Genomic DNA, 25280 nt, shown 5'->3' on the forward strand with positions numbered 1-25280 from the left:
TAAGCAGACAGAGATTGAATGCTGTAAATGGGTGTCTGCAAAATTATAGGAAGGCCTGGAGAAGTGGGCTGTACTCTGGGCTACCTTGAATGACTCCCAGACACCCAAGAGCTAAATCACCAGGGAGCTCCCACCTCTGAGAGTATCCTAGAATCATCAGATTTCCAGAACATACTATCAAAGCTGAGATTAGGAAATCATAGAACTGGAACTATGCACTTAACTGTTGCCATGGCTACTCTATTATGCTGTGAACAGGGGAATGGTACCTGGAGTTCATTGGGGCCTCTGCTTCCACTCCTCCTCTTAACTAGGAATCTAGAGAATGACATGAATTATTGCTTCAGAAGAAAACCTAACATCTCCACAAGACCTTGCTTCCCAAACAAGACATGTCAGAAGATGCTGATCATCCTCACTTCTGCCTTACAAATCGCTCATAGGTGCATCTGCAGGATCTTACTGGAATCCAGAGTGCTAGCTGCAAAAGCTTCTGGGAATTGTACACTTAACTCTGAAGTATCTTTAATATAGGAAGGTATGACATAAAAGAGTCAAATGGAAGTTCAGTAAACCAAACCACAGTATCCACACAATTCAAGATAGGCAAAAGTTCTTATTTCTTTAGAGGAAGGGATAGCTTATAAGAGACACCTCCTGAACTCAACACTGTTCCTTGTATTGGTTAGAAATGATACCCTGTGAACCGTTAAGACAGGGTGTAGTGATCATTCGGAATAGGGGGTTTGTTAAAAACATATCATACAGATAGTTTATTAAAGTGGTAAGGCAAAGAACTGTATGGCTACAGTGTATATATGTATGTATGTATTTATTATTTTTATTGATATGGGGTGGTCTCACTATGTTGCCCATGCTGGTCTTGAACTCTTGGGCTCAAGCAATCCTCCTGCCTCAGCTTTCTGGGTAGCTAGGACTACAGGCACATGCCACTGTGCCCAACTTATAATGTGTTCAAAGTTTAACAAAGCTTTTTGTCTTTTTGGAAGATATATTTTATGATGTCATGGGACATACTTGAAAAATGTGGTCATGGTGGTGGTACAGTTGAATGTATTTGTAATTAGCAGAAAGACTAAACAACTACTGGTTAGCAGATACGTGTCCAATTGTTGCCTATGCTTTAGGAATTCATGCTTTATCCTGTCCTACATGACATAATGAATCTGGGAAGAACATTGATTTTAAAAATAGTAATAGCCATCATTTACTCAGTGCTCACTCTAGGTGAGGCATTATGTATACGTTATTAACTCTTTTACTCCTTACAACAAGCTTGTCAAGTTGTTATTCTCTTCATTTTAAGTATGAGGAAACTAATGTCAGAAAGTGTAAATAACTTGATCCCATTTAGTAAGCAGGAGGGCTGACATTCATACCTAAAATTGCTTCAAGGAGGAAGTACCAGACAGAGGGAGAATGCCACAGTGTTTCCAGGAAGACTGTCTAGTTGTTTTGCTTGCCAAGAAATCCCAGAGGGTGGCATTTTCTCAGTTTTTCCATATGAGACAGGGGGATGGCCCACTGTCTTGCATGATCTGGTCAATATCTCAGGGACTCAAACTAACATTGACAATCCTCACTACCATCTCACATATAAAACCAGATGCCAATTTTTTTAAATTATGAAATATATAACAGTCAGGCTGACCAAATATAGACAATATTCTTATACACATATTCTGAATAAGTTTTGATTAGTATAATGTTGACTGTAGAGGATAGAATCAGCCCAAGGAGACTTTGATCAGAATGCTAACTGGCTGTAGTTTCTGACAATCACAATATGAATGTGTCCATCTGCTTGGCTGACAGGATGTCTGGACCTACCTAATAATAAAAAAGGTACTTTCTTATTTGGCCAAGCAGTGCCAGAGTTTGCCTCTCCAACTCCCTTATATGCCTTCATGACTGATTGCCATTCTTTCTTTTGATATTTTAATAATTTCAGCTAAGTTAATTTTGGCTTAAGATTTGTCCTTGTCTTTGAGATGACGGATCAATTTTCTGCCAATACAATGACTTAACTTTAGAAAGCAAGTTTAGTTCCTGTGTTTCCAAATCCACTGCTGCCCTTATATGTTACCTATAAGATACATGCCCACTTGACTCTTTATCTGTGCTGCCATTGGTAGGTGAAAAAGAACAAACACAAGCGTAGAAACACTAGTGCTGACATATTAGTGTAAGAGCAGCGCAAGATTTTTAAGAGACGGTATTTTAAATTAACATAGGCTCACTGTGAGTCAATAGGGTGGATGGAGGGAGAGGAGCCAAGATGGCCAATTAGAAGCAGCTCCAGGTCAGGCGCGGTGGCTCATACCTGTAATCCCAGCACTTTGGGAAGCCGAGGTGGGTGGATTACTTGAGGTTGGGAGTTTGAGACCAGCTGGTCCAACATGGAGAAACCTCGTCTCTACTAAAAATACAAAATTAGCCGGGCATGGTGGCGCATGGCTGTATTCCCAGTTACTCAGGAGGCAGAGGCAGGAGAATCACATGAACTCAGGAGACGGAGGTTGTGGTGAGCCAAGATTGCGCCATTGGACTCCATTCTGGGCAACAAGAGCAAAACTCTGTTCGAAAAAAAAAAAAAAAAAAAGAAACAGTTCCAGTCAGCAGTTCCCACTGAGAAGAATGAAAACAGTGAGTGAATCCTGCTCCATCACCCACACCCAGCCAAGAGAGGTAGTGAGTGACTGTGCTGACCCATCTGGGAAACCATGCTTTTTCCATGCATCTGTGCATCCTGTGGATCAGAAGATCCCCTCGTGAGCCCACATCACGAGGGCCTTTGGTTCCAGGCACAGAGCTGTGCCACCTGCTTGGGTTGCAACCAGTGGCGGCAGGCTGGACAATGCCTAAGACAACTGGGTTCCTGGGGAAGGGGTGGCCATTCACCATCACTGCAACTCCAGTTGGCCATTTTGCCCTGCTGGTGTCAGGGAGACCGGGTGGTTTGAACTGAGAGGAATTTCCCTTAGCACATCACAGTGGCTGTGGCAGATCGTGGCCAGACTGCTTCTTTAGGTGGAACCTGGATCCATCCCTCCTCACTGAGCAGGGCCTCTCCACGGGAATTGTAGCAACTCCAGCCAGGGGTTTTCAGACAGACCTCTGATATCCCTGGGAAGGAGCCCCTGAGGGGAGGGGTGGCCACAGTCTCACAGTTTGGGGGACCTAGTCTTTCCTGCCTACTAGCAGTCCAGATGAGGGGGATTCTCCCTAGCCCAGCCCAACCTGCTCAGCCAAGGGCCAGCCAGACTGCTTCTTTAAACAGGTCCCTGATCCTGTGCCTCCTGACTGGGTGAGACCTCCCAACAGGGGTCGCCAGACATCTCATACAGGAGTGTTCTGGCCAGCATCAGCTCGGTGCCCCTCTGGGATGGAGCTTCCAGAGGAAGGAGCAGGCAGCCATCTTTGCTGTTCAGCAGCCTCTGCTGGTGATACCTCCAAGAGCAGGAGGGATCCAGCTGAACTGGGTCTGGAGCGGTCCCCCAGTAAACCACAGCAGCCCTGTGGAAGTTGGGCCATACTGTTAAAAGAAAAATAAACAAACAGAAAGCAACAAAAACATCAACAAAACAAAAGACCCCACAAAAACCCCATCCAAAGGTCAGCAGCCTCAAAAATCAAAGGTAGAAAAATCCATGAAGATATGAAAGAATCAATGCAAATATGCTGAAAACTCAAAAAGCCAGAGTGCCTCTTCTCCTCCAAATGATTGCAGCACCTCTCCAGTGGGGGCACAGAAGTGGGATAAGACTGCAATGGATGAACTGACAGAAGTAGTCTTCAAAAGGTGGGTAATAATGAACTTTGCTGAGTTAAAGGAATATGTTCTAACCCAATGCAAAGAAGCTAAGAACCATGATAAAACATTACAGGAGCTGTTAACCAGAACAACCAGTTCAGAGAGGAACATAAATGACCTGATGGAGCTGAAAAACATAACACAAGAACTTCACAATTCAACCACAAGTATCAATAGCCAAATAGACCAAGTAGAGGAAAGGATCTCAGAGCCTGAAGACTATCTTTCTGAAATAAGACAGGCAGGCAAGGTTAGAGAAAAAAGAATGAAAAGGAATGAATAAAACCTGTGAGAACTATGGGATTATGTAAAAAGACCGAACATTTGCCTGATTGGAGCATCTGAAAGAGTCGGGGAGAATGGAAGCAAGTTGGAAAACGTACTTTAAAATACCATCCAGGAGAACCTCTCCAACCTAGTAAGACAGACCAACATTCACATTCAGGAAATCCAAAAACCCCGGTGAGATACTCTATGAGAAGATTAACTCCAAGACATGTAATCAGTTTCTCCAAGGCCAAAATGAAGGAAAAAATGTTAAGAGCAGCCAAAGAGAAAGGCCAGGTCATCTACAAAGGGACAGCCATCAGACTAACAACAGACCTCTCAGCAGAAACCCTACAAGTCTGAAGAGATTGGAGGCCAATATGCAACATTCTTAAAGAAAGGAGTTTCCAACCCAGAATTTCATATCCGGCCACACTAATCTTCATAAATGAAGGAGAAATAAAATCCTTTTCAGACAAGCAAATGCTGAGGGAATTTGTCACCACCAGGGCTGCCTTACAAGAGCTCCTGAAGGAAACACTAAATATGAAAGGAAAAACCATTACCAGCCACTATAAAAACATGCTGGAGTACAGAGACCAATGACAGTATGAAGCAAGTATATTCACAAGCCTGCAAAATAACTAGCCAGCATCATGATGACAGGATCAAATTTACACATAACAATATTAACTTTAAATGTAAATGGGCTAAATGCCCTAATTAAAAGACAGAATGGCAAGCTGGATAAAAAGACAAGACCCAACAGTGTGCTATATTCAAGAGACCAATATCTGTGCACAGACACACATAGGCTCAAAATAAAGGCATAGAGGAAAATTTATTGAGCAAATGGAAAGCAGAAAAAGGCAGGGATTGCAATTCTGGTTCCTGAAAAACAGACTTTAAAACCAACAAAGATTAAAAAAAAAAAAGACAAAGAAGGATATTACATAATGGTAAGGGTTCAATTCAACAAGAGCTAACTCTCCTAAATATATATACACCCAATACAGGAGTACACAGTTTCATAAAAGAAGTTCTCGGAGACTTTCAAAGAGACTTAGACTCCCACACAATAATAGTGGGAAACTTTAACACCCCACTGTCAATATTAGACAGATCATCGAGACAAAAAATTAACAAAGATATTGAACTCAGCTCTGGATCAAGTGGATCTGATAGATATCTACAGAACTTTCAACCCCAAAACGACAGAATATACATTCTTCTCAATGCCACGTGGCACTTACCCTAAAATTGATAACGTAATTACAAGTAAAACACTCCTCAGCAAATGCAAAGTAACTGAAATCATAACAGACAGTCTTTCAGACCACAGCACAATCAAATTAGAACTCAAGATTAAGAAACTCACTCAAAACCACACGACTACGAGAAAGTTGAACAATATGCTCCTGAATGACTCCTGGGTAAATAATGAAATTAAGGCAGAAATCAAGCAGTTATTTGAAACCAATGAGAACAAAAAGACAACATACTAGAACCTCTGGGATGCAGCTAAAGCAGTGTCAAGAGGGAAATTTATAGCTCTAAGTGCCCACTTCAAAAAGCTAGAAAGATCTCAAATTGACACCCCAACATCACAACTAAAAGAAGTAGAGAACTAAGAGCAAACAAACCCTAAAGCTAGCAGAAGACAAGAAATAACCAAGCTCAGAGTAGAATTGAAAGAGAGACATGAAAAATCCTTCAAAAAAATCAATGAATCAGGAGCTGTTTTTTTTTTTTAAAGTTAATATCAAACAAATATACAAGAAAAAAACAAACAACCCCATCAAAAAGTGGGCAAAGGATATGGACAGACATTTCTCAAAAGAAGACATTCATACAGCCAACAGACACATGAAAAAATGCTCATCATCACTCACCATCAGAGAAATGCAAATCAAAACCACAATGAGATACCATCTCACACCAGTTAGAATGGCAATCATTAAGAAGTCAGGAAACAACAGGTGTTGGAGAGGATGTGGAGAAATAGGAACACTTTTACACTGTTGGTGGGATTGTAAACTAGTTCAACCATTATGGAAAACAGTATGGCAATTCCTCAAGGATCTAGAACTAGATGTACCATATGACCCAGCCATCCCACTACTGGGTATATACCCAAAGGATTATAAATTATTCTACTACAAAGACACATGCACACATATGTTTATTGCGGCACTATTCACAATAGCAAAGACTTGGAATTAACCCAAATGTCCATCTGTGACAGACTGGATTAAGAAAATGTGGCACATATACACCATGGAATACTATGCAGCCATAAAAAAGGATGAGTTTGCGTCCTTTGTAGGGACATGGATGCAGCTGGAAACCATCATTCTCAGCAAACTATCACAAGAACAGAAAACCAAACACCGCATGTTCTCACTCATAGGTGGGAACTGAACAATGAGATCACTTGGACTCGGGAAGGGGAACATCACACACTGGGGCCTATCATGTGGAGGGGGGAGGAGGGAGGGATTGCATTGGGGAGTTATACCTGATATAAATGATGAATTGATGGGTGCTGACGAGTTGATGGGTGCAGCACACCAACATGGCATAAGTATACATATGTAACAAACCTGCACGTTATGCACATGTACCCTAGAACTTAAAGTACAATAAAAAAATTTAAAAAATAAATAAATAAAAAGAAAAATAAAAGCTTTTAATCTACTTAAAAAAAAAAGTTAATAAACTAGACCACTAACTACATTAATAATGAAGAAAAGGGAGAATAATCAAATAGACACAATAAAAAATGATAAAGAGTTTATCACCCCACAGAAATACAAACTATCATTAGAGAATACTATAAACACCTCTATACAAACTAGGAAATCTAGAAGAAATGGATAAACTCCTGGACACATACACCCTCCCCAAAGTGAACCAGGAAGAAGCTGAATCCCTGAATAGATCAATAACATGTTCTAAAATTGAGGCAGTAATAAATAGCCTACCAACCAAACAAAAGCCCAGATGGATTTACAGCTGAATTCTACCAGAGGGGCAGAGAGGAGCTGGTACTATTTCTTCTGAAACTAGTCCAAACAATTGAAAAGGTGGGACTCCTTCCTAACTCATTTTATGAGGCCAGCATTATCCTGATACCAAAACCTGGCAGAGATATAACAACAAAAAAGGAAAACTTCAGGCAAATATCCCTGATTAAAACTGATGCAAAAATCCTCAATAAGATACTGGCAAACTGAATCCAGCAGCACATAAAAAAGCTTATCCACCACAATCAAGTTGGCTTCATCCCCAGGATGCAAGGCTGGTTTAACATACTCAAATCAATAAATGCAGTTCATCACATCAAACAGAACTAAAGACAAAAACCACATGATTATTTCAACAGATGCAGAAAAGTCTTTTGATAAAATTTAACATCACTTCATGTTAAAACTCTCAATAAACTAGGTATTGAAGGAGCATACCTCAAAATCATAAGAGCCATTTACAGCAAACCCACAGCCACTATCATACTGAATGGGCAAAAGCTGGAAGCACTCCCCCTGAAAACCGACACAAGACAAGGATCCCCTCTCTCCATTCCTATTAAACATAGTAAAGGAAATTCTGGCCAGGACAATCAGGCAAGAGAAAGAAATACAGAGGGTATTCAAATAGGAAGAGAGGAAATCAAATTGTTTTTGTTTGCATATGACATGATCCTATATCTAGAAAACACCATAATCTCAGCCCAAAAGCTCCTTAAGCTGATAAGTGACTTTAGCAAGGTTTCAGGATACAAATTTAATCTGAAAAAGTCACAAACATTTCTATACCCCAACAGACAAGCAGAGAGCCAAATCATGAATGAACTCCCATTCACAATTGCTACAGAGAGAATAAAATACCTAGGAATACAACTAACAAGGGACATAAAGGACCTCTTTAAAGAGAACTACAAACCACTGCTCAAGGAAATCAGGACATAAACAAATGAAAAAACATTTCATGCTCATGAATAGGAAGAACCAATATTGTGAAAATGGCCATACTGCCCAAAGTAATTTATAGATTTAATGCAATTCCCATTAAACTACCATTGACATTCTTCACAGAATTAGTAAAAACTATTTACAGAATCATTTGGAACAAAAAGAGCCCAATAGGCAAGACAATTCTAAGCAAAAAGAAGAAAGCTGGAGGCATCACCCTATCTGACTTCAAACTATACTGCAAGGCCACAATAACCAAAACATCATGGTACTCGTCCAAATAAAGAAGAAGAATAAAGAAACATAGACCAATGGAACAGAATAGAGAACTGAGAGAGAAGACTGCACATTTACAACCATCTGATCTTTGACAAATATGACAAAAACAAGCAATGGGGAAAGCATTCCCTATTTAATAAATGGTGCTGGGAAAACTGACTAGCCATATGCAGAAAATTGAAACTGGACCTCTTCTTTATGCCTTATACAGAAATTAAGTCAAGATGGATTAAAGACACAAATGTAAAACTCAAAACTATAAAAACCCTAGAAGAAAATCTAGCCAATGCCATTCAGGATATAGGCATGGGCAAAGATTTCCTGATGAAAATGGCAAAAACAATTGCAACAAAAGCAAAAAAGGACAAATGGGATCTAATTAAACTAAAGAGTTTCTGGACAGCAAAAGAAACTATCATCAGACTGAACAGACAACCTACAGAATGGGAAAATCTTTTGCAATCTATCCATCTGACAAGGGTCTAATATCCAGAGTCTACAAGAAATTTAAACAAATTTACAAGTAAAAAACCAGCCCCATAAAAAGAGCCCAAAAGACATGAACAGATACTTCTCAAAAGAAGACATTTATGTGGCCAACAAACATGAAAAAAGCTCGACGTTACTGGTTATTAGAAAAATGCAAATCAAAACTACAATGAGATACCATTTTACATCATTCACAATGGTGATTACTAAAAATTCAAGAAACAACATTTGCTGGCAAGGCTGCAGATAGGGATGCTTTTACACTGTTGGTGGGAATGTAAATTAGTTCAACCATTGTGGAAGACAGTGTGGCATTCCTCAAAGACCTAGAACTGAAATATCATTTGACCCAGCAATTCTATTACTGGGTATATACCCAAAGGAATATAAATAATTCTGTTATAAAGATACATGCACGCATATGTTCATTGCAGCACTATCCACAGGAGCAAAGACATGGAATCAACCCAAATACCCATCAATGATAGACTGGATAAAGAAAATGTGGTACATATACACCATGAAATACTATGCAGTCCTGAAAAGGAATGACATCTGTGCTTTGCAGGGACATGGATGGAACTGGAAGGCATTATCCTCAACAAACTAATGCAGGAACAGAAAACCAAACACTGCACGTTCTCACTTCTAAGTGGGAGCTGAACAATGAGAAAACATGGATACAGGGAGGGGAATCACACACACTGGGGCCCGTTGGGGCCAGGAAGCAGAGGAGGGAGAGCGTCAGGAAAAATAGCTAATGCATGCTGGGCTTAATACTTAGGTGATGGGTTGATAGGTGCAGCAAACCACCATGTCACACATTTACCTGTGTAACAAACCTGCACGTTCTGCACATGTACTTTAAATAAAATAACTTTAAATAAACTTTAAAGGAACTTTAAATAAAATAAAATAAAATAAAATAGCTTAAAAAGTGAAAGAAAAAATAGTGTGGAATGTCATTATCAAAGAATTCCAGGACAGACTTAGCTGTTTTAACTATGTCAGAACAGGTTTGTTGAATGAATGAGCAAAGGAATGAATGAAAGAGTTACTAGCTCTACTCTAATCTTCAGTAACACTCTATACCCAGAGTAGCAATGTTTATTTAGCACAGGGTCTGCATTTTCAGAGCATATTGACACACTGGAGTTTATTCAGAGGAAACTGACCAGATAGTGATGGGACTTGAAACCACATCTGATAAGTGATGGTAGGGGACTGGTAATATTTAATTTAAGAAAGACTTAGGGGAAAAATGCTAAAAGCTAAGAGTTACTGAGTGTTTACTCTAGGCCAGGCACTGTGTGTAGCCTTTTAATAGATTTCATATATTATGGTTAATAATGGAAAGGAAACATTTTATTTTGAGTTGCCCTGGAAGGCAGGACTAACAGTAGTCAGTTGAAACTGCAGAAAGGTAACTCTGTTTATTAGAGTGATGGCATTTCTATTCTCAAAGCTGCCCAACAATAGAAAGAGCTGCTTAGATACAATAATTTCCATGTTTTTGGAGATGGGCAAACAGAGACTGGTGAAAGTTTTCATGGACATATTTTGGAGAGGAATGAGTGTTAAATGGAGGTATGGACCAGGTGAACTCTAAGACTTTTTTCAACCTTATTCTGTGAATCTGTCATTTTCTTACAGTATAGCAATTCTGTTTCTTGCTCCGAGTTCTGTAGCATGAGCTTTCAGTGGTCAATGTTACTTCTAATTTAGTAGATCAGTTGTAGTGGATTCTGGTTTTGCATTTCCTCCTGACAACTAAGACAAAACCCAGCAGAAATCAAAGTTTCAGGGATGGGTTACATATTTTGTGAGTGCATCATTAGGTATAATGGTAAAAACAGCCTCTCTCACTTTCTCCTTTGATCTCTAAACTCATGTACTCTGCATATGAGAGAAATAGCACCAAACATTTAGATTGCTTTTTCAAAGCAACAGTGTAAAAGCACCCCTATTTTCAAAGCATTGTATATATATATATATATGAATAGCATTTATTTTTGTCTTTGTATTTAAATGCAGTTATTTATGTTTCTACAATTCCCTGATTGCATTTCTTATTTTGAGCTTTGTTATTGTTAATGAGAGTAGACTTTGATCATCAGCCCACAAGTGCTTTTATGGCAATTAACATCACACCTTAAAAATTGTTTCTTAGTTGGGTGCCATAGTATGTGGCTGTAGTCACAGCTACTAAAGAGACTGAGGCAGGAAGACAGCTTGAGCTCAGGAGTTCAAGACAGCCTGGGGAACATAGCAAGACTCTGTTTGTAAAAAACAGTAACAAACAAACAAAACACCTGGTTCTTGTGAATGGATATAGAAAAAAATGTTCATTTAAAACAACCAAAGAACAATGAAGTTTTATAGCTATAAAAAATTAAATATCATATATTAACAGATGAGAAATTCAAGCTCAGAGGGATTAAATGACTTGCTATAGTCACATGACTAGTGGGAAATTTGAATGCCTGTCTTACTTCTTTATTCCACCCATTTACTGAGGCAATTATATTCTATATTCTTGGCAAGATCTTTTTCTTCTCCTTTGCCCTCTTCTCCTCCTTCTCCCCTTCTCCTGTTTCTCCCTTCTCCTTCACTTCCTTCAACTCTTCTTCATCCTTCTAGCACGTAGAATATTCTTATACTAGTCACTTATATCTTTACTTACAGCCTGATTGGCATGTGACCAGAGTATACAAAATCTGAGTAAGATTCCAAAATAGCATTTTCTTTACCTGTGTCCTTAGTCAGGTAGGCAAGAGTTCTAAGGAATCTTTTGCTCTTAATTCTGAGTTGCTCTTGGATCTCTACAGTGCCGCGTATGATGCTGTCCTTGATAGAAATGTGGCCATTAAGAAGCTCAGCAGACCCTTTCAGAACCAAACCCATGCCAAGAGAGCATACCGGGAGCTGGTCCTCATGAAGTGTGTGAACCATAAAAACGTGAGTTTTGTTATTTTTAAAATTCTGGCAGTGGGAGTTTGTGAGATTGGAAAAGGAAAATGTGTCTGTACTTGAGTAAGAAAGGCTTTCTTTACTTTGCAATTCCTGCCTCTTAAGATTGTTTATCCTGCCAATATGCTGCATTCAATTTCATTGTCTTCATGGTAGCTTTCTGCTTAAAAATCACCTAAAAACCATATGATGTGGAAGTGCTGAATTTTATAAATATTTCCCTAGTTAGAAAATTTACCGTATTTGGTTATCTTGCTCCAAATTGAGAGCTTCATGCTTTCCAAAAAAGAAACAAGACAAGCAAAGCCAAAAGCCAGAAAAAAAAAAACAAAACAAAAAACAAACAAACAAACAAACAAACACCTACAAAGCACCATGCTACATTTCTTTATAATTTAGGTTTAATTTCGATTTATAATTTAGATTTGTTAACAGTTGAGTTTTATTCATGTTATCTCCTTTTAGTTTCAGCTGTAGTCTGGTGGTGGCCTCTAATTGTTCAGTGAATCCACTGTGTGTTGGCATCTTATTTTTTTCAGGGATGGGCAAGTATGCAAGTACATATTTGCAAAGTACTTGAGAATGCGATCAAGAGCTTTTTCTCATCGGAACTCAGCTGGGTAGACCATTAAAGGACTTTCTTTACTTCAGAATCTAAGCTCCTTCAATCACAGGCCAAGACCTCTAGAATTCATTCTGTGCTCCACTTGCTCCTAGTAAAGACAAACAGGAGAGAATTCATTATTTTAATGAAAACTTTTATTAATAAATAAATTATAATAAATACATTGAATATATTTTACATATAAATACATAATAATAATTATAAATTATAAATAAAATTTTATTTTCTTAAAAATATAAAAATAACTTTATTACAAGTAAAATCATTCTAAAGTTGTAGAATATCTTTGTAGAGTTATCTCTACAAAGTTCTTATGTATGAAAATTACACAGAACACATTACCAGTGCAGTTTTATAAACCAGGTATCTTGTCCTAATGCTCGCCATCTACAAGTAGCACTGAGAAGACACAAATGTATTAGTATTAAGTTGAAAGATATTTGAAATGCAAATATGCAGATTCGGGCCCCATGACAGTATTTCTCTTTTCCTCTATTCCTCTACCCTGATGACTTTTTAATTCAGTCACTTGACGTATATATGTTGAATGAATAAAATGTGCCAGGCACAGATCTAGATGGTGAAGAAAACAGACAAATCCCTGCCCAGGTGGAGTTCATGCTCTATTGGCAAGAGCAAGGCGATCCACAATAAGACAGGTCAATTGTAAAATGTCAGGTGATGGTAAGTGCTATTAAGTAAGGCAAAGCAAACAAGGAAGATTTACAAATGCTGGTCAGTGTGTGGTGGGATAGGTTTATCTATTTAAATAGGCCAAGCAGCAAAGGCCTCACCAAGAAATTAAAATTTTATGAACTGCACACTCATATCTAATATGGCCATGCAACAAACATGAGACTTCTAGAAAGGAATATAGAAATGATAGAAGGGATGGTTCCTATGAAGAGTTATATACTAATTTGTTCTTTCAGTATGTTAAATAAAGGTAAGTGCAAGATTAGCCATATGATCAATGCAATATATTCTGTTATACCAAGAAGGATGGAGCCTAACTTTGGCAATGGAAAATGGATGGATATAAGCAATGAATCAATTGTATGGAAAGTTTTCCATACATGTATTTATATTTCCCTCATCCTTATGCCAGACCCTGTAATGCAATACAATGTGGAGAAATGCCCACTTACTTGGTAAGTTTGAGAGAATAATACTTCCTGTTCTTGACTGAAATTTTGGAGACTTATATTTATGAAGCCTAAAAAAGAGTTCCAGATTGCAATGATAATTTATAAATAGCACCCCACCTGCTACCTTCCTTTTATGTGTGTATGTATGTATGCAGAAGTCTACAGAAACACATTTCTGGAACTTTTTATGAAGAGGAAATTCACTACAACCAAATGTAAATTCTACATTAATAAGAACTCTGTTAATACTGTGGAAAGCAAAGGAAGAGTAATCTCATTAAATCTTTAATAATAGCGAAGAAAATCTATTTAGAAAATATTTCTTTATGGTGTTAGTTTGGTCCCCTGTTTTCTGTATTTATTATCAACTGAAAATTAGATTAAAATTGTTATTTAAAAAAAGAATATAAATATTCAATTCTAGGAACTAATGGGGCCTGACAAACACAGACTCACATCTGTGTGTCTCAAGATGCTGGGATAAAATAACTGAGATTCCTGTCTGGAAACGGTTGAATTAAAATGGAAACTTTATAGCTGTGATAATCTCCTTCTACAGATGCATTTTTTAAATTGGCTCTTGCTAGGAATTAGAATATATAAGAGAGCAAAGGAAGGATAGAGGAGAAATTCTCGAAGGGTGAAAAATGATAAAACAAGGTCATAGGAAAAGGGAAAATAAGAACATACAGTAGGGAAGAGATCTTGATAAATTACCTTTTAAAACAATAAATCTTGATTTATTTAAAATTGTAATGCTATTTTCTAGATTTCTTAGATTATCTGGATTATTTGTTCACTAGGTGATCTGGGTTAGCATTTATCCATTGTTAAGGAGTGTTCGTGTGAATGTTTGTGTGGGTGTAATGTGTGCTCTATACACAATCTCTAATGTTTTTGTTTGAACAAATATCAAAATGAAATAAATTACTTTATGAGATTGATAAAGTCCTAGAGAAACAGACCCACTGTAGATGTTCCAATGAAAGATGTACTTCATATGCAGTTTTCAACACTCACTAGCACTGAGTATACAGAATAACATGGCACTTTAATCACAAGTTTTAAAGATAATTTTAAAACAATTTTATTTCTATGTGAATATTCCACACTGCAAGGTTGCTTTAGAAGAGATGAATTTTTTTTAAAACTATATGACAACCATTGCCATATATATGTATACTAGAAAATATTGGAGGGTACTATGATTATTTTTTGTCAATAATTTCTCAGTAAGTTAAAACTACATGAGACATAAAACATTCCATAGAATTGAGTCAATTTCTCAGGTATTTAAACTAATTTCATTTTATGTTTATTACTCCATATGTCTTTATATCATTTATAGAGTTTACTGAAATTCATTGACTGATGCTTTGAAGCTGCTTAAATCTTGACCTTGTACTTACCTATTTTTTATAAAATAGTTGCAACTATCTTGTGAGTATAAGATTTGTGTCTGTATATTTTTATATTCATTTCCTACTGGCACGTTAGTACCAAATATTTAGCTGGAAGAACATTTTGAGTTATTGATCTATGAACTCTATTTGGAAATGTGACAACGGATTTTTACAAAATTTGCTCATGCTAGAAGGTAGATTTCTTTACTAGCTAATATATAAAATAAAGCAGGAAACAAAAAGCTTCTAACTGAATGTAGAAAACTTTTAAATAATTTTCTACTAAATTCATCATTGATATCATCTAGAATGCACCTTTCCCCACACATATTATTGAAGCATTAATTTAATATTTGAGGGTGAGGTAGAAGTAAAAAAAAATATAAAATAACAACACAAAAAATCATGAAGTAGAAGACGATTTTGTTCATCTGGAGGAGAAGTATCCCCTTGCTATGTTTCGCTGAGTGTTTTACTGCCACCTCTCTTCTCACACTGCATTTCTTCCTTTTTTGTTTAATCCCCCAAAGGCCCATATTCTGCCATGAGGAATCACACTTGAAAACAGTGTAATAATTATGCATCTCTCTGATTCTTTCTTCTGCCCAAGAATTGAGCTTTTTAGCTGCCTTATTAACCTGAAGACAGATCATCTGTTCTTTCTGAGTATACTTTTCTGTGTCCTGAGACAGCTCTAGAAATTTTTCTAACTTCTCCATTTCCACCATAGCATTAGTGAGTGACTTTGAGTTGAAATAAAATTTAAAAATAATACATTCTCTCTCTTTTTTCTTTCTCTCTTTTCCTCTGTCCCTTCCACTCTCTTTCAGATTATTAGTTTATTAAATGTCTTCACACCCCAGAAAACGCTGGAGGAGTTCCAAGATGTGTAAGTAACAAAACTCGTGAAGGAAGGGAGAGCACAGCACTCAGATAGCCCAAGGGAATATCACACACACACACACACACACACACACACACACACACACACACACAGTTGAAATCCCTTGTACTGATCAGAGAGAGGTAAGAGGTGGGGTCAAATGAAAGGGGTCCAGTGATAGGTAAAGAAGATTCTGTTTGTGTGGTTACTTCCTGGAAACACATTCTGCCTCCTTTTGACCTTGTGGCTTTATATGCTTTGTTGTTCCATACTCTTGGTCACTCAGGGAAGGCTTATTTATGATTATTAATAGATTCCATGAACTTTCTACAATGAATTAATTTACCTGAAGAAATAGTAATAAGGCTAGGCGTGGTGGCTCACACCTTCAATCCCAGCACTTTGGGAGGCCGAAGCAGATGGATCACGAGGTCAGGAGATCGAGACCATCCTGGCCAGCATGGTGAAACCCCGCCTCTACTGAAAATACAAAAATTAGCCAGGTGTGGTGGTGTGCACCTGTAGTCCCAGCTACTTAGGAGGCTGAGGCAGGAGAATTGCTTGAACCTGGGAGACGGAGGTTGCAGTGAGCCAAGATCGCACCACTGTACTCCAGCCTGGGCGACGGAGCGAGACTCCATCTCAAAACAAACAAACAAACAAAAAGAAATAGTAATAAAAGGGACATGAAAATTATCTTTATTCTTTCGATCTTTGTAGTGTCATTGATTTTGTGCAATGTCTACCCAGTAATGACAACAGATGGAGGAAAGGAAGTGATTCCCGAGTACCTTGTCCTTAACACAGATACATTGAATTTAGGAAGAAGCTGTCCTGAATTTTTTTCTTATTTGAAATTATAATACTCACAAAAGAGTTGAGGGAATACAGGGGAAAGTGAAGGCAAAATTAAGGTTAAAAACTCTATGGACACAAACCACACACTAATAAATACTTTTTCTACTAGCAACCTTGTGGTAGGGTTTGTATAGCTAACACACATATAATACCTGGAAATTCTCATAGTCTTGATTCAGTCAAAGGCAGAGCTAAGAAGTTCAGAAGACTTGCAGAGTTAGGAGAGAATTCTGACTAACTGAAAGGACTTCATAGATCTCGTGATCTGGAACTAACATTGTGGATTTACTCTTCTAGTTACTTAGTAATGGAACTGATGGATGCCAACTTATGTCAAGTGATTCAGATGGAATTAGACCACGAGCGAATGTCTTACCTGCTGTACCAAATGCTGTGTGGCATTAAGCACCTCCACTCTGCTGGAATTATTCACAGGGTAAGAACACCTTCTCTAGGATTACAATTCAAATGCTTTAAGAGAAGAGGAAGAGTGACTGTAGATTATTTTCTTTATACAGGGGGCATTGGTCAAATATAATATACTTCCTCATTTCTTTGATACTGGAATTAGCACCTAGTTCACTAATTGTAGAAGGAAATTCTAGTAGTTGAGTTTGCTCAATGTTATGTTTTTGGATCATTGAGATGCAGCTTCTTAGAAGCCTCATGCTTTCAGCTCCTTGAGTGGCAGAAGTCATATGTGCAACTGAAATAAGACAATTCATTTCCATAGTTTGTTTCTGGCAGCATAAAGACAGCTGCCCTGATCTGTTCTTCTGTCAGGCCTAGAAATGATATATATGTTGAATGATTTATGTTGTCCTAAGGAGAAACCTAACAGAAGACAATAAATGATACATATTTTTTTTCTAAAACCTCATCCCAAGATCAGTGTAAATTGTGAAAATGATAATACAATTTTTTTTCTGGGATTAAAAAACTTTCTGAATATTTTTTTAATCCAAAAACTAACAGTTAATATATTTGTAGCAGTAATCGTTCGCCTTATTTAGGGCTCTGTAGGTCAGGGGGACCTCATTAGTGCTACTGCAAGATTGCTATGTTGATTGAGTCAATGGAAATAACATGTTTCACTTGATACTGGCTTTTAATTTTTTCCCTTATCCTTATTGTTAGGATTTAAAACCAAGTAACATTGTAGTCAAGTCTGATTGCACATTGAAAATCCTGGACTTTGGACTGGCCAGGACAGCAGGCACAAGCTTCATGATGACTCCATATGTGGTGACACGTTATTACAGAGCCCCCGAGGTCATCCTGGGGATGGGCTACAAGGAGAACGGTAGGGATGCTTCTGGAGAGCAGCATCAAAACCATGAATAAAATGGGTGCATGTTGTAGATAGTCAAGGGGAATGTTCTCTTTCATGTACATACTTTTACAAGGTAGGGCTGCCAGATAGCATATTCAGGTTTTGTTGTTGTTGTTGTTGTTGTTGTTTTTTAATACTACTGGTAAGAAACACTCATTAAAAATGTGAAGGATGTTATTGACAAGTCAGCTTTGCTAGAAGAGCACTAAATGTTAATAGTGAAAAAGAATTGTAAATGGAGTCTGATTAAACAGTCAAGTGGATACTGATTAGCACACGTGCCTAGATATTGAGAAAAATTGCTATTTGGGTTGCAGCTCAGCTGAGCATGAGTGTGAAAGCAGGAAGGAATCTACCACATTTAGCCATTTGGCTTTTATGTCGTATCACAGACTGATGGCTGTATTTCTAGAAAAAGACAAGCAAAAATGTGACACAAATCCTGGGAGTGAAAATCTTCACGGACAACTTTGAAATAATCCAAATTATTTAAATTGAATAAGAATTTCTGTAATAATTTAAGTTGCTCTGTAAGAAATATTTAGAGTAGCAATTGCCTAATAAATTCTTATATATTCCAAAAATCGTAAAAAAGGAAAATGTCAAATTTGACACTACTGCTTTCCTAAAGAAAATCTAGTATTCATGAACACTTTAAAATGAAGGCTGTGGAAGGAATCTTAAAAATGTATTACAATTGAGTGTTGTTGATTAAAACTAAGGATTTATTAAATATCTATTAGAAAGCATTGCAATGTATTATTTTGATGAGACTATATCTTACAAATAATGCACCATATTGAAAAATATATTCAATATACTTAGGAATTAAAATAGTTTTAAATTAGGATTGTATATGTATTCAATGTATCTTAAATATTTATTTTATATTCTATTCTATTTAGTTTTAGCAGTCTATTTTAATAAGTTCTATAAAAATAATCAGTGTATTTTTATGTTCCGGTGCTACAGGGTACTTTTGTGAAAATTCCCTGGCCACTGAAGTTTGCAGAAACTTCTTTGTATACTCTTAGATTAGAAGACAGATAATGTATGTATGCATTTATGCAGAGGAAGTTAAAAAGTCACCTCTTACGAAGGTCAGGTTCACCCTGGTGGGCAGTGTCAGAGTTCTGGTACCTTTTGACTCAGAAGAGATGAATCTAGTCCTCCTCACTAGGCAATACCACATCTAATTCATTTAGAAAAGAGGACATTTTTATACTTTCTTCACAAGTTATTTTTAAAAAGTCAAAGGAGAAACAAAGTCAAGAATCAAGAATGTACAGGAAACTGGGGGGAGGGGGGTCTGAATTTGCCTATTCGAGCTTTTCAGAACTTGGCACTGCAAATAGCTGGTATTAAAATCCCTTTCCCTTTCCTCACTAGAAAGAATTGCAAGTTGCTGCCTTAGGTTTTCGACTTCTCTAAGTCCATGGAGGAGGCCTGCCTGGCACCCTGGTGCTGCCCTCCCACCACCGGGTGGAAGGTTATCATGCAGAAAAACCTGCTTGCTCCCACATCAGGCATGCCCTGCTGTCCCCTGCACCTAGCCCTGCCTTCCTTCCCCACGGAACAATTCGGCCAAATGAATCTGCCCAAAAGTTCCCTTTGTCCATAATAAAAAACAAGTTGGAAAGGGGTAAAGATTGGTAAGAGAAGGCAAAGCATGTTTTCCTAACAAGTTTGACAATTTGGAAATAAATATATGTACGTAACAATTTTTAACACATTTAATACTTTTTTCACTTTCCTTCCAGATGACTCCTTTATACATGTGCTAATTCATCATATGTCCTTTTTCTTGAAATATTTCAAATGGAAACTAAAACTGATGTTTATTTACAAGAATAAACTTCTGAAGGAAAAGCTAAGTCCCAAATACCAGGAATTCCAATTCTTTTGCCTCTAAACCATGGTTCCAGTTACTTCCTGGTTTCTTGGATTTGGTTGAATTTATCTTGTTTTGCCCCTCCCCCCGGCCCCCTGAAAAAAAGGTGGTCTCTTGTTGCCCTATTCTCTATAACTGAATAGAAGAGAAAGTGAAAATAGCCACCTCTACAAGTTAATATTGTTTTCTCTGCATCCAGAAAATGACACAGAAAATCCTTTGGTGGCTTTTAGCTGTCACCTGCCATGGAGATACTTTTGGTTTAGCTATTGCTTTTCTCTGTCACCAATGTCACCACTTTGTGGCACTACTGAGAGGCAATGTCCAGAATCCACAAAGTAATGGTTTTTTAAACATTAATTTGAGTTCTAATACTAGACACTGTTATTGTAATAGCATAGTGCTGGTTTTAATTCACCTTTTGGCCAACTTTTGGTGGGAGGTGAAAATTGTACTTTTAATCAAACTGTTCTTTTTCCTCCTCCTTCAGAAGTCAATTATCTTAGTTAACTTTACTTTCCTCCCTTTTCTTCACTACCCTCTCTCTCCTGTTCTAGTGGATATATGGTCTGTGGGATGCATTATGGGAGAAATGGTTCGCCACAAAATCCTCTTTCCAGGAAGGGACTGTATCCTTGTACCTTTTGCTACAGCTTTACCTGTTTTGTTCTCTCTCCCTTTTAAACACATAATGATTTTACCAGGAGAGTAAAGATAGAAGCAAAAAGTTGGGTAAGTGGTGTTATTGTAATAAAAAAGTGATGATTTCTATAATCTGACCAGTACCGAAGACTACCTACCACAATGATTTCTTTTCATTAAATTTCAATAGGCTTTTTTCTTCTAAAATTACTTTCTTGCCTGCAACTAAAAATAGTAATGCTATTTTCCTTTAATAACAGAGGCCACCAGATCCCAAATGATTAAAATATATTTACCTTTATAACTAGAAAAATAAGTCACTATTTGCGAGTCATTTTCCATCTCCTTTCTAAAACTGTTGTGTGCTTCTACAATATTTAAGCATAATAATTGCTCTCCTTGCTGACATTCTAAGCTTCTGTCTATGGCTTCACTGATTTAAACTACTCTTGACACTAAATCAAGTCTTTAACAGGCCAATATATCATATCCTCCTCAAAACATGAACTTCTGCATTTAAAAATTGTAATTATTGTTCAAGTTGCTGGTGGTCAGGTGAGTTTAATGTAGACTTCCCTCACCTGGCTTGGAGATGTGACATAGACCTACATATTTGTTTCCCAATTAAGTGTATAATTTCATAAAGCAATTTTGATTTAAGTTCTACTATTGAGTCCTGCAATAGAGTCCATCAGAAATTTTCCTGTGGAGCTATCTATGATTTGGAATTATCAAATGAACTGATACATTTCTTAAATGGCCATAAGTTGACTCTCTAGTAAAGGTACAGATTTGTGTTTGTAATATATAGACAATAAAGTTTATGTATAATAGTAGAATATACTTTTAAAAATACAAAAGTACCTTGCTACAAATACTAGTGCAAATCTAAGTACAACCACAATTGACAACTTTAGCAACTATAATACAGGATTGAATTGAGTATATTTATTACATATGGATGTTTTGGAAATTGGCAATAACCACGTGACCCATAACTCTATTAACCATTCTATTGGATTGATAAGAAAATTTTATTAAGGAATCCTTTTATTATGTAAGAAAGGTTATGGTTTTTTTATTTAGGTGTTTAAAAAGTCCAACAGCAAAAACCAAAAACAAAAAAAATGACTCAACAAGAAGTGGATACCATAATAAGCTTGTATTTAGGTAGACATTTATTCATTCTGCTGGATATTAATGAGATAGTCTCTAAATTCCACTAGTAATGTAAGAGTAATGACATATTCTAGAACTGCACTGTCTAGTTGGTAGCCACTAGCCACATGTAGTTATTCACACTTGAAATTATAACTAGTCTAAATTAAAATGTGTTTTATATGTAAAATGCATACCAGATTTTGAAGATATTTTTAAAAGCATGTAAAATATATTATTAATAATCTTATATAGATTATGTTGAGGTGATAGCATTATGAATATATTGGGTTAAAGATATATGTTGTTAAAATTAAACTCACCTGTTTTTTATTCTTTTGAATGTGGACATTAAACTTAAAACTACATATATGATTGGCATTTGTGACTGTCATTTTTCTATTAGACAGTGCTGGTCTAGAAGATAAGAAAACTACATGGCAACCATTTATTTATAACCAATCTCAAGGTCTTGAGTCTCTGTTTGCTCCATGTTCCTTTCCTATATTTAGTGTGAAGTATTATTTTCACCATTAGATTTTATACGGCTACTTAGGAAAATTTATTTCACTTTAAATCACTTATCTATAGTTTGGGGATTAATTATATGCCTAATGTAGTTTATTTGAACAAATTATAATGCACATTCATATTTAAATGTGCTGACTTTATTCAAAAGTAGGAGAAACTCTCTTCATGCTTTTGTCTTTAGTGTATAATACATTTTAGACAAAGAAGGAACCTCTCAATCAATACTCAGAGTGAATTGCACGGCCATATCTCTTTAATGTACTTGGCAGTGGAAAGCGAAAAGCCACAGGATTTCTCATTTTCATGTGACATTTTGTTACATGTCACTTGATTTCACATAGCGAGGTTGTCCTCTGAGATCTTATTTAGCTCTTCAGGCGTTTATGAGGATTGCTTTTCTTCTATTTTGACAGTGTTAAATTTAAAAGCCAATAAAAAAGAAAAAAAGTAAAAGTTTTAAACTCAATCTAACCCTTCAGAAAAACAAACAAAAAATAGCGCCATATTGATAATTCTATTTTCTTTTAAAAATTTTTCTCTTGGAAGCCGCCCCCCACCCCCGCTTTTTATCCTAGTTTGTTTTAGAAAAATTTTTGGAGCTGAAATTATTTGTGTGAAAATTAATACATAACATTTATATCCTTGATATGTATGAACCTAGACATTAAAATAATCTCTAACACAAATAATGTAGATTATAATAAAGGTTTGCATTCATTATATAATGTCTGTATTTCTTTATCTCAAGATGATGATTACATAGTACAGCAATCTTTAATAGCCTAGTGCCATATGTGATAATGACCCTGCAAGTGGACCTAGAAGTTAAAATAATTGCATAAAGACATCTACGATGGAAAGCCTTTTGCTTAAGTTAAATTTTACTGAAAAATGAGTAGATATTTTCCAATGAAATAGGTTAGAAAAAAATGTTTCCTTTCTGAAAATGTTTCCGTTTGGATTTCTTAGCCCCTTTTACCTATAATTAAAATTATAACTTAATGTTTAAAGTTATGGTTATATTTAAAAAATAAACCTATAGAAATTTCAGTTAAACAATGTGCTTTGTCAATTTTGAGTGGAATTGTTTTATTAATCTTTAAATGAAATTATTATCATTTTATGCACAGGGCTTCCTAGCAATAACTGAGCAGTCAGATAACCTCTCAGACTGTGACTATCAGGCACAAGGCTGAGGGCTGATTCAAGTTATTTATCGGCGGAAGAATTACACAGTTTTAAGCATATTGAAATTACTCTAACATTTATTAGAAGAAATAGCAAAGCTAAGTATATGCTAATTGATACCTCGATCTCTTCCAAGATTCTGCAGAAATTTCAAAAAACAATCAGAGGTTCTCATGTCTTTCACCTGGAATTATTCAGAGTAATTTATATTAAATTACTTTGAGGCTGAAAAATGATGTGATAATGCTATCATAATAATCAACATTTTTCTTCTCTCTTCACAGAACTTTTAAACTTGAACTCTAAGCAAAAATAGTTAAAATGTCTTGATGAATCAGAGAATCTCATGAAATTGTCATTGATGACTGAAGTTTAACTACTTTCCCACATTCAAACTATCTTTGCATTTTGAGAAACATTGTGGGGGTTTCTTGGTGGTTGATATGATCTAGATGATATCACAGGGAATTGTCTTGGTTACTAAATTAGAATGTCGGCAAAATAAACAAAATTGAACAAAATGAACAATACATATTTGCTTTTCTACCTGTTAGTTTGCTAATTATTTTAATATCCAGAGGATCACTTCTTAATACTTATTTTTCTTGTGTAAAGTGTTTCTTAGTTATTCATACACTATCATACACTTAATTTTCACTATAGTTTTATGATTAAAATATTTCATAGCATATATTTTTACAGTATAGTTTATTTGAACATTATAATGCACATTCATATTTAAATGTATTACTAAACATTCTTTAAACATTCTTAAACCCATGCTGACATTCAAGTTAGAGAGTAGTAAATATGCCAAGTCAATTTTTTTTTATGTAGTCCAAAGAACAGATAAAAGAAATCAATGACGTTAGCTTCACTCAGATTTTGTTTCTTTCAATAAAATCTACAGGAAAGCAGTTTTACAATGCTTCCTTAGAAGTCTTTTCCTAAGAACTATCCAGTTGTTCACTGCCTCTACCATCCCAAACCCCAACCAGGGCATGCCATCTTGTTGATTATCAAATACTCCTATAGTCCCAGTATAATTTTCTTGAGTCCTTTCCTCAAACCTGCTTCTTTTAGATACATTCTTCAACCTTATTTTTTCCATTCTACTTCAAACGGTAGCACCTTCTTTGAGCAAACCCTGTGATGTTCCTTTATCTAAGTTCTTGGCCAATGTTCTCTGGATATAAAGTTAAAGACAGGCACGCTGCACACATTTGAAAATTCTAGACCTCAAGTATATTATATCCAAAGCTAACAGCTGAACTGCTAAAATAGCTCCTCTTGCCTTTCCCTCTGAAGAACAAGAAATTGCAATTAGAATGAAAGAGATATACACATAACCTTGCCAGGGAGCCAAGTTATTAAGGAACAGGTAAATGGTTTTCCAAAAATATATTTGAAGAAATAAGAAAAACATCCTCAAATTAACTGAATGCTATATCTTTTTAAAGTTTGAATATGAACATTAGGAAGGATCAAAGTAAAATGAACAAAAATTTGTGGTTGCAGATTGTTATATCCATCTAGTACAGAGATATTTTTAAATTCTTCTTACCTCTTTGAAATGATAGTGCTTAATTCCTAATAAACTTTTGCAACTAACAACTTACTATACAGTCTAACTCTGTTTCTTAGAATTAAGACAATACAGGGTTATTTCAAATAAATATATTTTATATATTTTTATATAAATATAAATTTTAATTTTATATTTATATAAATATAAAATTTTATATTATAAAATTTATGACTTTAAATAAAGTTAGGATGAAAAATTTTAGTAGGCATTCTTTCACATCT

At 36.2% G+C, this 25280-nt stretch overlaps 1 protein-coding gene across 7 annotated transcripts in view; it reads left to right on the forward strand.

Annotated features, from left to right (window-relative positions):
- Positions 1 to 25280, forward strand: part of MAPK10 (mitogen-activated protein kinase 10) — a 358682-nt gene that overhangs the window by 260480 nt on the left and 72922 nt on the right. For 4 of the 7 annotated variants that reach the window (XM_010370610.2, XM_010370612.2, XM_010370613.1 and 1 more), the window contains 5 exons: positions 11670 to 11799; positions 15818 to 15876; positions 17026 to 17164; positions 17866 to 18031; positions 20510 to 20581. In XM_010370610.2, the coding sequence (XP_010368912.1) occupies positions 11670 to 11799; positions 15818 to 15876; positions 17026 to 17164; positions 17866 to 18031; positions 20510 to 20581 (566 nt within the window). The remainder of the gene's footprint in view (positions 1 to 11669; positions 11800 to 15817; positions 15877 to 17025; positions 17165 to 17865; positions 18032 to 20509; positions 20582 to 25280) is intronic. The other 3 variants (XM_010370611.1, XM_030921026.1, XM_030921036.1) reach the window with 2 other exon arrangements.

This window comes from Rhinopithecus roxellana, chromosome 2, assembly GCF_007565055.1.
Source record: "Rhinopithecus roxellana isolate Shanxi Qingling chromosome 2, ASM756505v1, whole genome shotgun sequence".
NCBI classification, from domain to species: domain Eukaryota; kingdom Metazoa; phylum Chordata; class Mammalia; order Primates; family Cercopithecidae; genus Rhinopithecus; species Rhinopithecus roxellana.